General features: G+C 33.5%; 1 protein-coding gene across 1 annotated transcript; it reads left to right on the top strand.

The window, feature by feature from the left end:
* Positions 1-8,869: 8,869 nt before the first annotated feature.
* Positions 8,870-9,826, top strand: LOC106325653 (latex serine proteinase inhibitor-like). Its single transcript, XM_013763718.1, has one exon. It carries the CDS (start codon positions 8,924-8,926, stop codon positions 9,557-9,559), a length of 636 nt encoding a protein of 211 aa, XP_013619172.1. The 5' UTR covers positions 8,870-8,923; the 3' UTR covers positions 9,560-9,826.
* The last annotated feature ends 7,033 nt before the right edge of the window (positions 9,827-16,859 follow it).

The following is a 16,859-nucleotide window of genomic DNA, read 5'->3' as shown; positions in this document are numbered from 1 at the left end:
GTTTATTGCTTGATTAACAATGTTCTATGCTTGCTAAGTGTTCTTAATGCTAGATTAGACTTGATCACTCTCATCTAGACTTTAAGCTATTTTACGCTCGGAAGATGTTTGGTAAAATGCTTGAATGAACTTATCATTGTCTTTTACATATTTGGCCAACGGCAGTTGATATCCGAGATGTTTAAGTGGTTAGTAGACTTGTGATTTGTGCATGCTTGAATGTGTTAGCCAACGGGAGTTGATGTTTTATGCATGACTAGCATAAATATTATTATCACGAGAGTGGATTAATCTATTTTAAATGATATCTAGACCTATAGACTTGTTGATTGTTTTGTTTGAACATGCTAGATTGAACCTTGATCACCTTATATCAATTATCTTTGCCCATGGATCCATCCTTAGCATTTGATTGAATTCTTGCACTTATTTCTTGATTGGATTTGAGATCACCTTGTTTATATTTCTAGGATATTAGCTTGTTACAAATCATCTATCTTCTTGTTTGCTTAGATTAAGGAAATTTGTGTATTTTTGGTGTTATAGATCACTAGTTCCTTGTGGATTTGATCCTAAAATGATACAATGACATACCATTCGATTGTGGTATTATTGGCAAATTAGGTTAATTGGTGTGTGCTTAAACGCGTAATCAATTTGGCGCCGTTGCCGGAGAACTAAGTAGATTTTTCATTACGATTTCAAACTTTCTTAAGACTAAGCTTTATTTTCTTATCTTTGTTTTTCTTTGTATATTTACTAACTTTTTATTCTAGTTTTTCTTTTTTGTAGTGATGGCTGCAAGCCACTTTACTTGGCCACAAGAAGAGGAAGATACACTTGAAGATCACATTGATGATGATGAACCATATGTGGAGGAGCCATTTGATGAAAGTATACTCACACTAGAACATAGTGTAAAGGTGGATGAGCTTTGCCAAGAGAATCCAATGTTGACAAGGGAGGACATGGCAGTGATGCTCAGGTTAAATCTTATATCACATCGGGCAACACTAGAAGGAAGAGAGCTCACAAGCATTGAGATAAGGATGGCTCAACAGCTCAAAGAGGTAATATATTGGGTTCCACCAACCCAACTAAAAGGTATATGCAATCCTACTTTAGAACTTCATCTTGAGGATATTTGCTTGCCTTGTGTGGAAGATATTGCCTCTGATCTTGATTCTCTTGTGCTTATCAATGAATGTCTTGATCGGATGTGAAACTAGGAAACTAGATGAGTTGAGAGTAGAAAAACTTGTTAGAGATCATATTGAAGTTTGTTTTGACAAGAACTATCTTTGTGCTTCAATTGATCTCGAATCTGAGTTTTTGATGCTTGATGAACTTAAACCTGTTCTTGAACTAGCTGATTTCAGGGATGAATTTGATGTTGATAAGATCTTGCTTGAGATAGAAAACTCCCTTGTCAAAAAATTTCATGAGAATGAGAACATTGTGTTTTATTTGATTGATGGAGGTAGAGTTGACTACTTTGTCAAAACTTCGTTTGAGCCTGTAGTTAAATTTGTGTTTCCACCAAATGCTTTTGATTCTCATGATCATCTAAACCCCAAGGAGCATTTCATAATTCATGTCACATATTTAGTGAAGTTCATTGAGGAAAAATCTGTCTATTTTCTATGGACAGTAGTGTGCTTTTTTGCATACTTGGTTCCTTGTTCTTGTAGGAGAAGGACCAAAGGTGCATTGGCTCAACCTTTTGATACTTATGATTAGAAAGCACACAAAGTCAAGCTAGAGACTTAAAAGATGCTCACTTGGGAGGAAGTCCAATGTTTATCCATTGTATATATTTCTTTATCTTCTCTTTTTAGGTTATTTAATAAGTATGGTTGAGGCTTTTCAGGCTGAGTCTAGATATTTTCTTCACTTCTCCCCTTCAGTCCATGTCCACCGGTGAAACAAACCCGAGGCCAAGGGTCCTCTACCACCCAATTCAGTCAATCACTCCAAGTAAGTTACACTCCAACCTTGTACATATTTAGTTTTCATGTTTATTTTTTTCTCTTAGATCTCTTAGTCTCATGCATTGCATTGTGAATACTTATTTGGATAGAAAACCCACAAAAAAAAATTAATTTTTTTTAAAAATCTTCATGTAGATTCACTTGATTTATTTGCATCTTTAGGATTGAGTCTAAAAGCATTTAGATTGCATTCATGCATTGGGAGAGACCTTGTAAAGAACACATGTCTAGAACTCAATTTGACATCTTAGCTAAACATATCAAGTAGCTTAAGCATCTTTTGAAAAAGCTTGTAAGCTTTGTTTACTTGCCATAAGTCTCATGCATTGCATTGTGAATACTTATTTGGATAGAAAACCCACAAAAAAAAATTAATTTTTTTTAAAAATCTTCATGTAGATTCACTTGATTTATTTGCATATCATTTTCTGTTTTGTTTACTTGCCATAAGTCTCATGCATTGCATTGTGAATACTTATTTGGATAGAAAACCCACACAAAAAAAATTATTTATTTTTTTAAATCTTCATGTAGATTCAAATCATTTGCATCTTTAGCATTGAGTCTAGAAGCATTTAGATTGTATTCATGAATTGGGAGAAACCTTGTAAAGAACACATGTCTATAACTGAATTTAACACCCTAGCTAAACATATCAAGTAGCTTAAGCATCTTTTGAAAAAGCTTGTAAGCTTTGAGCCTTGAAAAACTCTTCTTGAAACTTGTTGCTTGCTTGATGATTGGCATTGTTCTTGAAACCAACTCCAAATGAACTAATGCTTAATGAACTTAATCTCTCTTGCATATGGGCATTTGCATACTTGATCATGGATATTATACACATTTGGGGTTATCTTTATCTCTTTGTACCAATCTTTGTTAACCCAAATGACACTCTCATACCCATTAGCCCTCACCATTCTTTGAAGGCAACATTAATTTGCTTGAGTGAGGTCTTTGTTGATAGCATGTCATGTGCAAAATCTTGAGAGTATTAGGAGCGACAATGGGTTGTTCTCATCTTTGGCTAGCATTAGGACCTCATTTGAGCTAGCCTCTAGGATGGTTGTTGGGTTTGTGAGCTTAAATTCTTTTGATCTTGGGAATGAGAGAGATTGAGTGAAAGAGATGAACCAAAAAGAGTGCTTAAAGAAAGAAACTCCTAGGGACAAAGAAAGTTCGAAAAGAAAAGCTCTAGAGTAACAATAGAACCCGCTCCCATAAAAAAAAAATCAAGAATCAAAGGAACAATAAGTGAGTGGGAAAAGAAAAGAAAAGAGCTGAGCCAAAAAAAGTTTAAATTCAAAGTAAAACGGTCCCTAGTTGGTTTGAATCAAAAGAGAGCAAAAGAATGTTCATTGGGTGAGAGATGAAAGTGGTGTATTTTGGGTTTGGGAATGATGAAAAAAGAATGGGTAGAACTTGAAATTTTCTAGGAAAATGGTAGAATGATGAGAACAAGGCATTGTATAAATGAATTGCTCATTTTCTTAGATAAATTTTGCATAATGATCTTGCTATTAATCTTGAGTGTGAGTCACTATAAATAATGCATTTGAAACACATCTTTCTTCACATTAGACCATCTTCTCTCAGCAAGCCAAATGATTGAGATCAAATATCCATTTGCAAGAATTCACCTTGTGTGTGTGTGTGTGTGAATGAATGTGAGAGTTGGTTGATAGACTTGTTGATTGATGAGCATTGCAACTTGTGTAGAGGCATAAAAGTGTTGATAGACCTTGAGAAGGTAGAGTGTATTAAGAGAGTTGTTCATGCTATTTGCTATGTTTCTCTTAAGATGTTAGGTTGAAGGCTAGAAAGTGTTTCTTTTGGTTATGTGTTTCCATTTTCAATTTCCTCCTCTTTGATTGATCTTGAATGTTTACTTGATGACAAGTAAATGACTAGTATGGAAGAGTTGATATCTCTTGATTTTGATGAGTTTTAGATCCATATTTTAGCTTATTATGTTCATTCTAGGTTGCATTTAGGTATTTATGTTGCATTTGCATCAATATTTGCATATCATATGGGTTGGAATGCACATTTGGAAGTCTGGGGTCAAATATGAAGTTAATCAAAGTTCAGGGACCAAGGTTGCAGTTTTGGAACACTCGCTGGGTTAGATTGCAAGTTCAAAATGTTTGGGGCTGAATCAAAGACACGTTTCTGCAATTTGCAAAGTCTTGGGCTGATTTGAAGATAACCAGAAGTTCAGAGACCTGTTTTGCAATAACACCAAAAGTGGCCATTGGTGTGTTTCTCGATCCGTACAGAGCCGCGACGGTGAGGATCGACTCCAACGGCGAAGGAGCTTCTCGTGGCTGTAGATCTCGACAATTCCAACGGCGGTCAGGCTGATTCCATTGACGGCGGTGAGGCTGATTCCGTTGACGGCGGAGAGCTTACCACGACGAAAGCCACAACGGGAGAACTGAGCACCGACGAGGTGTTGACGATGGACGAACGGCGGATTGAGCTTGGCTGTGGCTCGGTGGTTCCGGTTCAGTGGAGAGCTTAGTGACGACGAAGCTTGAAGCGACGACCTCCACGAGTTGTAGCCATGGCGGGAGAGAGACCGTTGAGTCTTGAGCGTGGTTCACAGCGACCTCCAAGAGCGAGGACGAGATACCGGTGTAAGTCAACTGTGGAGGAGAGCGGTTTAGTGTTGCGACATGGCCCAACCGCGTGCAACTTAGCGAGCTCAGGAGCGGCTTAGCGGAGCGAGAGGAAGAAGCCGTTGTGGTGATCCTCATTTGCGAAATTAAATTGTTGACCGGTTTAATCCGGTTTGACTCGGTTTAGTTCTATCAAATCAGCTCGAGTTTCACTCACCTGTAAATAGATTTAGACCTAAAAATCTTGGGATTATCTCATTTTTTCTCAAGACTTTGTCTAAACTTGTAAAACCTTGAATCTTTTGATAATTTAAGGAAGTATTTCATCTTATATTTGTGTTTCTCTTGCTCATTAACATGATTAGCCTTGATCCTTACATGGGTTTAAGGTTTCTCATGGAGATTAGTGAGTAATAACCTTGTGATCATGGGTTAGATAGATTAGGGTGATTAAGTGGATATTTAGGATGTTTATTGCTTGATTAACAATGTTCTATGCTTGCTAAGTGTTCTTAATGCTAGATTAGACTTGATCACTCTCATCTAGACCTTAAGCTATTTTACGTCCGGAAGATGTTTGTTAAAATGCTTGAATGAACTTAGCATTGTCTTTTACATATTTGACCAACGACAGTTGATGTCCGAGATGTTTAAGTGGTTAGTAGACATCTGATTTATGCATGCTTGAATATGTTAGCCAACGGGAGTTGATGTTTGATGCATGACTAGCATAAATATTATTATCACGGGAGTGGATTAATCTATTTTGAATGAGATATAGACCTATAGACTTGTTGATTATTTTGTTTGAACATGCTAGATTGAACCTTGATCACCTTATATCAATTATCTTTGCGCATGGATCCATCCTTAGCATTTGATTGAATTCTTGCACTTATTTCTTGATTGGATTTGAGATCACCTTGTTTATATTTCTAGGATATTAGCTTGTTACAAATCATCCATCTTCTTTTTTGCTTAGATTAAGGAAGTTTGTGTATTTTTGGTGTTATAGATCACCAGTTCCTTGCGGATTCGATCCTAAAATGCTACAATGACATACCATTCGATTGTGGTATTATTGGCACATTAGGTTAATTGGTGTGTGCTTAAACGCGTAATCAGGGATCTAATTGAAGCACCACCTTATAAACGTCCTCCTGATAAACCGAAAGGCAAAGCATGCATTAAAGGTGTTATGGAATCACCAAAGAAGGGTAAGAAGCATCCAGAAACGAAAGAAAAGGAAGAGAAATGCATTGTGGTTTGTGTGGTGGAAAAGGTCACAATTCAAGGAAATGTCCTCATGAGATACTTACATCTTAGTTGTATTGGTTTTGTATTTCTCTTAGTGTCTTCTCATTTCTTATCTTGTGTTTTCAGTCCGAAGAGAATAGGGTGAAAAGAAGGCGCATCAAAGAAGGCTAGCAAGTGAAGAAGCTCAAGCATGTGAAGAAGCTCAAACAAGTGAATATGCTCAAGAAACGCAGGCTCAACAGGAACAAGGACCATCGACAAGGGCTCAAACAAGCCAACCTGGTTCTGATGATTGAAGATGTGGTGTTAAGATTTTCTAAGATGTTGTTTTGGATTTGGTAATGCTCGGATAAGATGTCATTTTTTTGTGTTTGGTATCGGCTAAGATGTCCTTGACATTGGATTGTTATGTAATAAATTAGGATGTTTAAACTCTCTTTATGGTGATATCATGACTTTTCCATTCAACTCATTAACATAAAGAAGAAGTTCATTATGCTTAGACATTACAACTTACCATTCCAAACATACTTAAACGATAATTATACATCTCTAAGACAAGCTAAAACACTAAACAAAGCATTCTTCAAACTGTCTCACAATTTCATCTTCATCTTTCACTGTCTCCATTTGCTTCTTCTCCAAATCACTATGCATTTCTGCAATGGTTTCGTTTAACTGCTTAATGATTTTATTCTTCTTCCTAATCTCATCACGAGCTTCAACCAAAGCTTTCTTTTGCCACTATGTTCCTTCTTCTTCATCAAACCAAGAGAAATATTTGCATCCATTTCCAAACTGTTACAAGATCCGAATTGCATTTCATATCTCTCTTTTCACATCTGAATAGCTAATTAAGGAGTTCAATTAACAAATCTCATACTTTAAAACGTGGGCAGCCGTAAAATCGACAGCTGAGTTTTTGTCAGTCCAAGCTTGATTTATACTTGCCTTTAATCCATAGAAACACAATTTATGCCCGGAATTTCGGCTCTTTCTCGACGAACTCGAACCCAGTTCCATCTTTAAGTTTTTTGTGGCTGAAATACGAAGAAACCGCGAGGAAAAAGAAGACATAATAGATAGGATAAGGGTCGAGTCAATTTTAGTGGTCGGATTTTGATTTGGGCTTGGACGGATTAAAGTTTCAAAATTTTGATTTGACCCCAAAAAGTTTACAATAGATCTAATTGAACCCCACATGGTTAATTAGAATACATTTCTAAAAGTTTATGTAGTTATAGATACAATTTAATACTTCAGATCGTTCGAGATACATTAACTAATAGTTCGTGTAGCTACGGATCTTTTTTCCCACATATTATCATCTAATAAAAGATTATCATCTAGTTTTATTAGTAAAATTGATTCTAATACAAAAAGGCAAAACGTAAATTAGCCAATGGTGCTTGGTATATATTATAGGGTTTTATTGTACTTAACCCTTTTAAAACATCCTACATGAACAATTTCCTCACAAAAGTATTCACACGAGGATAATCCATGAAAACACGAGGCTAAAATTACTTCTATACTATAAGCACATGCTTTCGTATTTTTCTTCTTTAAATTAACCTTGTTGTTATCCTTATCTTCTAGAGACTTGCGCTCATATTACACTAATCGAAAAACATGTGTGGAAACTTATCCAAACAAGGGTGCTGAATTTGAACCAAAACCAGATTGAACTGAGAAAATTAAAACTAGTTCGAGAAATAAGACAACATTAACCCTAATTTCTTAACTGGGGTTCTTATCTTCGAGTAAGAAACGGTTCTTAGTTTTGGTTAAGAGACGGTTCTTAGTTTTTCTTAGATTTTAACCAAAAAAGTTAAGAACCATCTCTTAAATAAGAAATATAAAAGTTGTCTTTTAGCCGAAAAATGTTAAAAAAAGTGTCAAATCATGAGTTAAGAATCCCGGGTAAAAGACCGGTCCTAAATCAGAGCTATAGTGGAGATACATATATAAACTTACTAAGAGTTTTCCTGCGCCATGCGCAGATATAAAATATTTAAAAATGTTATATATAAATAAAATTTTCTATTTTTCTATTTTAGTTTTATTAGTTTAAAAAATAAAACCATAATGTAATTGTTTTTAGTTTGATTTATTCAAGTTTACTTTGACCATTTAATTTTGCATTATTTAAATTTTGATAAAAATAATTGATATTTATAAAGTTACTTTATTATATTATTATTTATTTAATTACCATTTTTAAATATGTCTATTTGTAAATATATAAATTATTTCTAATAATATATACATTAAATAAAAATAACTTATATACGTTGATAAAATATATTCTAAACTACACTTATTTTAATATTAAAAATATGATTCATATATTGATGTAAAATTTTAATATTCGTAATTATTATTTATATATAAAAACATATTATTTTAATTGATATAGAAAAGTTATTAAGTATCATAAAATTTTACCAAAATGAATATTTATTGAGAAAAAATATTTTTGATATAAAATTTATTAGTTATTACTATATTATGAAATTTGTCCAAAAATATAAATCTGTATATAGAAAATCATCATTATTATATTTAAGAAATCTTACCAAAAACATAAATCTAAATATAGTAAATTTTACATGTTACAATTAGATTTATGTCATATCATATTTTTTTTAAGTTATGTCATCATTTTTTTATGAAAGTTATTGTAGTGATGACACATATATAAATCATTCTCGAATATAGTCCGGGGGATTAGTTAACCAATAGTCCAAAACAAGTCTAAAAGTTTTTTTTCTTTTTTTTGAGCCATGTCTATCTCCCCGTAGAAGGAAGCGTTCATAGCAAAAGAAAAGTTTAAATTAAAGAAGCGTGGAAGGAAAGTGGAGTAAAATAAGATAGGCGGTTAGGCCTTTTCTCAAATCTCAATGTACTTGTTTAATTTTAAAGTTTTATTATCCCAAAAACCAAGCGTATACAAAGCTGTATGCACATTCGTGTATAAATACTGATCACACGGACTCACATTTTCTTCATCCAGTAACAATCAGTTATAATCAACTACATAAACACAAAAGGATGAATCCTATGTTTTACTTCCTTCTTGCCTTAACCGTTCTTTTGGCGGCAACCGCAAACGCCACCAAACCAGTTCTCGACACTGATGGTGATTTCATATTCGATGGAAGTTACTACGTTCTACCTGCCATCTTCGGCGCTGCCGGTGGCGGCCTGAATCTCGCCTCTCGTGGTAGCAACCAATGTCCCCTCTTCGTCGGGCAGGAAATTTCAGAGGTCGACAGGGGCATTCCCGTCAAATTTTCAAACTGGAGACTTAAAGTTGGGTTTGTTCCGGAATCAGAGAAGCTCAACATCAAGATGGACGTCAAAGCTACAATATGCGTTCAGTCAACCTATTGGTGGGTCACTGCAGCCCCAAGTGGCTTTCGGACATTGTTCATAACGGCTGGTCCTAACCCGGAAGCTGGAGAAGATTCGTCAAGGAGTTTCTTCCAGATCGAGAAAGCTAAAGGTTTTCCTGACGGTTACCATATTATGTTTTGTCCTAAGGATAACGATTGCATCAATGTGGGGATAATTGTGGACGAATATGGCGTTCGGCGTTTGGCTTTAAGCTCTATGCCATTCCCGTTTGTGTTCATGAAAGCTACTGGTACACAGACTTCGTCCAAGCCTATTATGTCTATCATCTAAGAGAAATTGAAGACTACAAAACTAAAAGGATATGAGTTGTTATAACGTACAACTAATAATAAAACTCTATCTATGTTCCTTGTTTTCTTTGTTCATCTTTAATGGAATAAAACATCTTTCCTTTGTTTCTTTTTTCTTTTTAATTATCTCTCTGCTTTAAGATTCGCATAACTTGGAAACTAAACAGAAACATTGTCTCTCTATTAGTCGAAGTTATAACTCTTTTCCTCTTGATTTTGTAGTCTTTTAGAACATCCATGTTTCCTCTCTTAACCTTTCTCTTTCCTTGGTCCTCTTCTCCCAATGGCAAAATCCGACCCGATCTGATAGTTAGTCCACCACAGATCAGTGTACATGTTTGCAGTGCAAGCGCATCGACGGCCGTGAAACTCACAGACCACGAGGCCAATAAATAAAAAGAGCTCGTGAAAGGTGCTTGCATATTAGATACTGGATAATTATCTTCACAAGATGTACTATTGATTCATTTTTATGTCCATATAAATTAAGAGTTGATGTCCATATAAAATACTAAACAGTAAGAAGATGATAACTCACATGTTTTTATCGTTCATAATTCTTTCTATAATACTCACTCAAAAATAAAAATAAAAATAAAAAAGATACTCTTTGATTCTTCTTCTTAGGACTTAATGCAAATAAAACGACACGACATAACTAGGATTTATGTCACAAAAATAGCATTCAAAAACTAAAATGACTAAAATAGCATTTTATCTTTTGAAAAATTTAAATTTTTTTATTTTTCAAAATTTGAAATCTTATCCCAAAACCTCACTCCTAAACCCTAAAACCTTAACTCTAAACCCTAAACCATAAATCTTAAATCCTAAACCCCATCCTTTAACTCTAAACTCTAAACCCCACCCCTAAACTCTTGACCCTAAACCTTAAACTCTAAACTCTAAACTCTAAACCCTAAACCCTAAATCCTAAACCCTAAATCCTAAACCCCAACCCTTAACTTTAAACTCTGATATCTAAATTAATTTACCATTGGGGTATAAGTGTATATTTATTTCTTTTTGATAAAACATTAAGTGCTATTTTGATCATTTTTATTTTTAGAAGCTATATTTGTGACAAAAACTTTTTTAGTGCTATCCTAGTCATTTTCTCATTGCTATATGTATCATATAATTAAGTACGTGTTATTCATTGATAAATTGTATAACTATATATACAAAACATCGTTTACTTTTTTTTACCAAAAAAACATTGTTTACGTAATATAGTCACATCAAAAAAGATAATGTTACGTCATCTCCGATGTAAAATTTCATTTTTTCTTTGAAAATGAAGTAAAAGAAAGTATGAAATAAAAATCCTCCGATCCTAATTCATTTTCTACTGTATAATGAAGTCATGAACAAACAAAAAACAGATTATTCTATTTATGGATTATGGAATGGGAAATGAAACAGGGTTAGAGTAGTTTTTACTCTATAATTATTTTTATTTCATTTTGAAAAAAAAATGGTGTTGGGTCGAAGATGCCCCTAAGTGGCAAGTAGGTTTACGATCTATAATAAAATGGTCTCAAAATACTATTTTCTAATGAATATCTTTTAAACCGTTATTAATTCGCTCAAAAGTGTTAGCTAAATGGTTCTTAAATAAATAGAGCAGGTGAACCACGTGCCCATTTCATTAGTAAAGCTGACCCATAATAGAAAGACAAACAAACCATTACGAATGGTGCTTGAAAAGTGGAATCTATCCCCTAAACTATATTTGCGAAGTAATTTTACCACATGTTTTTTCTACAATCAATTTTACAAAACAAATATGACATGGCTATTGAAATTGATGACATGTCTTATAGCTTAATATGACATGACAATTGCATTTAATGTTAATTTATAATTTTGGTAAACTTTTTGAAATATGGTAATAACTCATATATTACATTTAATGTCAATTTATATTTTTGAATTTTTTTTATAATATGGGAATAACTCATAACTCATAATTAAAATAAATATATTCAAATATAGCATTATAAATTTCAAAATATAATATAATTATATATTTTTAAATTATAAAATTTTATTACTAAAATTTTCAAAAATGTATACAATTTGTTTATAAAATAATAAAAATTTAATCATAAAATCATTATTTTCTTATATATCTACAAATTTTATAAATATTGTTTAATTTTAATTTTTTGTAATTATGCGACTTTTACAAATTTATATAATATATCTAATTAAAATAAATAGATAGAAAAATCTATCTAAGATTATAATTTCAAATATATGTATGCATATTCTTAAATATAATTTTTATGTTTAATTAAATCAAATTTATATTAAAATATTGATACGAAAAAGAAAATTTACAATATTAATAAAAATTTATTTTAAAATATAATTTATATTTATCTGTTAAAAAATATTTTAAATTTTTTTACTGCAGGAAGACACCTAATATTTATATATATGATCATCTTCTCGACTTATGACCCATTTCATTAGAACATGATTAATGAGAATTATTAGGATGAAGTTTTTAACATAATATAAGAAACCGTCTCTTAACTTTTAATTAAAAAAGTTAAGAATCGGTTTTTAAATATCCTACTCTAAAAATTCCCATTAATCATACTCTTAGTAAAGCTGACCCATAATTGAAAGACAAACAAACCATTACGGATGGTGCCTGAAAAGTGGAATCTATTTATTATATAATAGGGTCGGTCCGCGTTACGCGCGGAATGTGATGTATATTTTTGTTTAAAATATACTTTTGGAAGGTTTTTTGTTTGTATTTGAATTTATTGATCATGTAAATGTTCTTAGGTTTTGAAAACTTCAGTCACATAAGTTGATTGTTGTTGGACCAAATGAGGGGGTAATTTATTCTGGTCTGAGTGAATCCAAGAGATAGTGAGATTAATTAAGTTTACAAAAAACTGGTCACCTTAATTTGTTAATATTTATAGTGTATTTGTTTATGTCTTAAAAACATATTAGTTTAAATTTGAGAAGTACTATGAATTAACATATTAGTAAGAGTGGGTGGGTCTGCGAGTATTATCTCGGTTAATCATCTTTTACAATACTTTAGTCGGCTGCATTTAAACTTTTTTATTCATACCCTAATAACAAACTGATTAGTGTAAAGCTAATACATGTTTTTCTTCAAAATGTACCGGCATCAATACATGTTGCCTAACATATGTCTCTTGCCTCGTAGTATTGGTAAGACAATGTGTATGAAGTTTCTAGTGAACTTTTATCATAACTATTATAAATGTATAAAGCCGATAAATAATCCATCATTTATGTTTTAACATATTTTTGTCGAACTCTTATTTTATTTTACTTATCAATATAATTAAAGTAGAATGAACATGTAAATTTTCAAAATAAAAAATATATAAATTAATGTAATCTATAGAAAACAGTCAGTAAATGGCATAATACATGGGATAATACACATATGCTATGGTTCACCGGGATATGTCAAAAAACAGTCACTAAACAAAGCACCCTCTGAGATTTTATGGTAGTGGTATTAAGAGTAACCACTTTGCTGGCGATGATCTTAAAACTGGAACGTCTGAGTCTCCAGTAGAAAGTAAAGATTAGGCTGATAGATGCACAACCCAATAATCGTTTATTTCAAGCACAATCCGAAAAATCACGTAACTCATAAAAACTAACTTAAACTTGAGTCAAACATTTAATAAATTATCTGTAACTTAATGCTGCCATGTTTCACTCTTAATTTTTATGTATTTTCTTTATGTTTTAATTCAATGTTTTTTTTTTCTTTCTTTTTGTAAGTAAACAATTTTGTGGTAGTCTCTCATTTCTATTGTGTTCTTTTTCATTTGTTTGTTGTAAGATTAATATTTTAAAATGTTCATGTAATCTACTTTTGGAAACCCAAACATATGAGGTTGACAAAAGATAAAAGGAAACCCAAACATCATCGGACAGGTAATCGTTTTCTAGAGTTGAGAGGGCATGTGTTTGGACACTTGTTTTGCTTATCATTCTTGTAAGGTATACCAAGAAACATTAGTTCCCGAATTTAGATATACCAAAATTACATGAGATCTTTGGAATGGTCATTATTTTTCTTTTATCCAAGAGGCTGTTAAGGTTTTGATAAAATAATTTCCATGGTAGAATCATTTTAAAAATTATCAGATGTTTGTCTCCTAATTGTATGTAGGAACTTTTGGGCGAGTTTTTTTGTTTCAAAATCGAAAAGATCCAAGATTGGATGTGTATCGGTTCTAGTGGTGGTATACCAATGGGCGTCTCGAGTCATCTTCTCATTCTGTCTTTTTTAGTTTTGAAACACCATTCTGTCTTCTTTACAATGGAATTTTTTGTAATTAGTTAATAGTTTGACCAACTTTCAAGAGGGAGATAAAGAGAGGAGCCTTCCACTATCTTGTTAAAACATAGATGATTTAATAACCCCGTGTTCATAACAAAGGAAAATAAAATCATGCTTTCTTTTGATTGGAGAATTGGAGGAGAGGTTAAAAACTTATCTTTTTCAGTTTTAGTTAGATTAAGTGATGGGTTTCCTACAAAAGCAGACATTGATGGAGTTAAAGGGAAAGAGGTTGAGAGATAATCATATAGAGAGATTGAGAGAGTCATATAGATTGAGAGAGATTAGTCGGGCACTGCATTCAGGTGAGAAGATATACGTTTTTGTCACCTTTTCGATTACAAATGGTGATGTTGAAACCCAACTACATACCCCTAAAAGAAACCCATCAGAAGTTGATAACACTTAGCAAAATGAAGCCACCTCTTTAAACACGTGTTACCAACTCGGGATAACACATAAGTCTCAAACGGTGCCGAAAAATAGAACTTCTTTAACGCCGCCGGCGAGCATACCAAACATCACGAAAGCTCCTTCGACATAAGCACCGGCACTAACCGAGTGATAGTCTTGAGTTGTCGATCAATTTCTTCTAAGAGAAGTAGGAGCTCTCATCCTAATCTCAACTCCATATCCTCCCAGATAATCTTCGCCATACACTTCCGACGAAGTCCGCTTCACACTGAACGGCAGTGGTCGTAAGGCCGCTTCCCCAATAATTTTTACTGCAGTAATTTCTATAACATGTGTGAGAAGATAACCGCTATTAGTACATCATATGGATAAAACAATATCTATCAATAAAACTCTCTAAGCACATATATATATAAAAGACCGTTTCAGTAGAATTTATAAAACTATAAGCCTATATATATACAAAGGCTGTTTCAATTAGAATAATTTACCTGGTACTAAAAGAGATGAGAGAAAAGATGATTCGAAGAGCTGAAGTACTGACATATTTATACCGTAAACACACACCGCCCTGCTGACGTGAACCACACTTTTAAGAGACACCATCGTGGCCGATCGAGTTAATGGAATTAATCACAGAAGCCATCGGGCCGTTTCAGAGATCGGGGAAGCATAATATAAGAGGAGAGAGAATGAGAGACGAACCTGATCCTAGATTCCTCCCGCAATAACAATTAGGGTTGACGATCGATAATGGTCCACCGGGCCCATTGGGATAAAAATGTAAAAGATACACGGGCAAATGAATAAGCCCAACAAACATAAAAAGCGATTAAATGAAATGGTGTGTAGCGAAGAAGCCTCGATGAAGTGTTGCGTTTTGTATTTTCCGGACACGTGTCGACACCATGTAGCTCAAATTTATGCACTGGCAGCTGAGGTGGACACCCTGAGAGAGAAGCAAAGCCTATTATATATATAAAAATGATCATCTTCTCTACGTGTACAATTGTTTTAATTTAAGAGAATTTGGGTGAAATGATTAAACTAAGAGAGCTTTTTTTCTTATGAAATATCACTTTTGCAAAATATTTTTTAAAAAGTACTAACATTTTAAGTTCTTATCATTAAAAACTATTAAGTACTAAACTTTTTCCAACAAAAACCTTTTCTTTGTAAGCTTTTCATCTTAGTGGCTTTCAAGAATTTAGAGCTAAAAATAAAGTGGAGTAAAAAAGGCATCTTCTGTTGTAATTAGAGAGTTTAGAGACTGAATATTTCTCTGTTATTATTAATGATCAAGGGGGTTCCTTTATATAAGGATTACAAGAAGAATATAAATGGAAAATATCCAAAATCTAAACTCACTAGGATTAAGAAACTACTAATACATAATAATGGAAAGATTACATCTACTAGGAAAAAGAAAAGGTTTCCTTTTCTCCAAGCTTTGTGGCCGTCTTTTCTCTCTCCTGAAGTCGGCTCTCTCTCTATCGGACAAAATAAGTACTTATGGACAATGTACTAGACATGGTTATCATGAACCTATGTCTCGATCTGGCCGATCCATGTCTGGATCATAGACCTCTTCTATACATGTCCACTACGCGTCTCATGAGTGTTCAAGATCAATGATCATTGCTGTGAGTTTTATAATCTCTCATTATGGCTCTGCGGCCGAAAACACTCTCATGTACCTCACATGTGGACATCGATATTTCTTGCTTTATGCAGTACCATATCTATCTCGGACATTGTAGTCCTTTATCCATCTCGTGATGGTGTCTCATGACTTCTGTTGCTGTGGATTATATCACACACTGAAATATATCTTATTAGGTCATAGATCTCGGCTATCACAAGCTTATGGATTACAATACATTTGTATCCGGTTGATCTTTTGTCTCTACTAGCCCGTGATCAAGAAGAAGGGCTAGACGCCCTTTAGACTTAAAAGCCGGACGCGTCTAGTAGAAGAGCCAGACGTTCTTTGCTGAAGAGCCGGACGCCCTTAGACGGACAGAGTCGGACATCTTTAGTTTGAAGGGCCGGGGCCGGACGCTTTTGGTCGGACACCCACATAGATTTATTCTATGTCTACTAACCTCTTTTAGGTTTAGTATAATCACAAGAAATTTCAAATATGTGGACTGTATTAGATTGTCTTTTATACAACTCCAAGATTAATGATCATGCGTGATCAATTTCTTTTACATACTATATGCAGCTGCTTTATGTTTCAGTCCATGAATCAGCTTAGGAACGAAGCTGTTCTTTCATCTTATCCAGTGATCCATATGCTGCTTACTACATCATTGTATCTAATTTCTTTCTTATGACTAGACCATTTTCAATTTCAAAAAACTGTAGCAGCATCCACCACATAGGAGTTTATGTCCTTATAATCTGTTCCTAGATCTCTGTGAGTACCTTGTGTAACAAGATATGATCTAATGCTGTTTAGTAGGAAGACATGAACACTCTAGACCTCGTGATCATGTGTCTT

Source organism: Brassica oleracea, chromosome C2, assembly GCF_000695525.1.
Source record: "Brassica oleracea var. oleracea cultivar TO1000 chromosome C2, BOL, whole genome shotgun sequence".
Classification (NCBI taxonomy): Eukaryota; Viridiplantae; Streptophyta; class Magnoliopsida; order Brassicales; family Brassicaceae; genus Brassica; species Brassica oleracea.
Note: the sequence above shows the minus strand (reverse complement) of the source record. Positions and strands in the feature narration are given on the sequence as shown.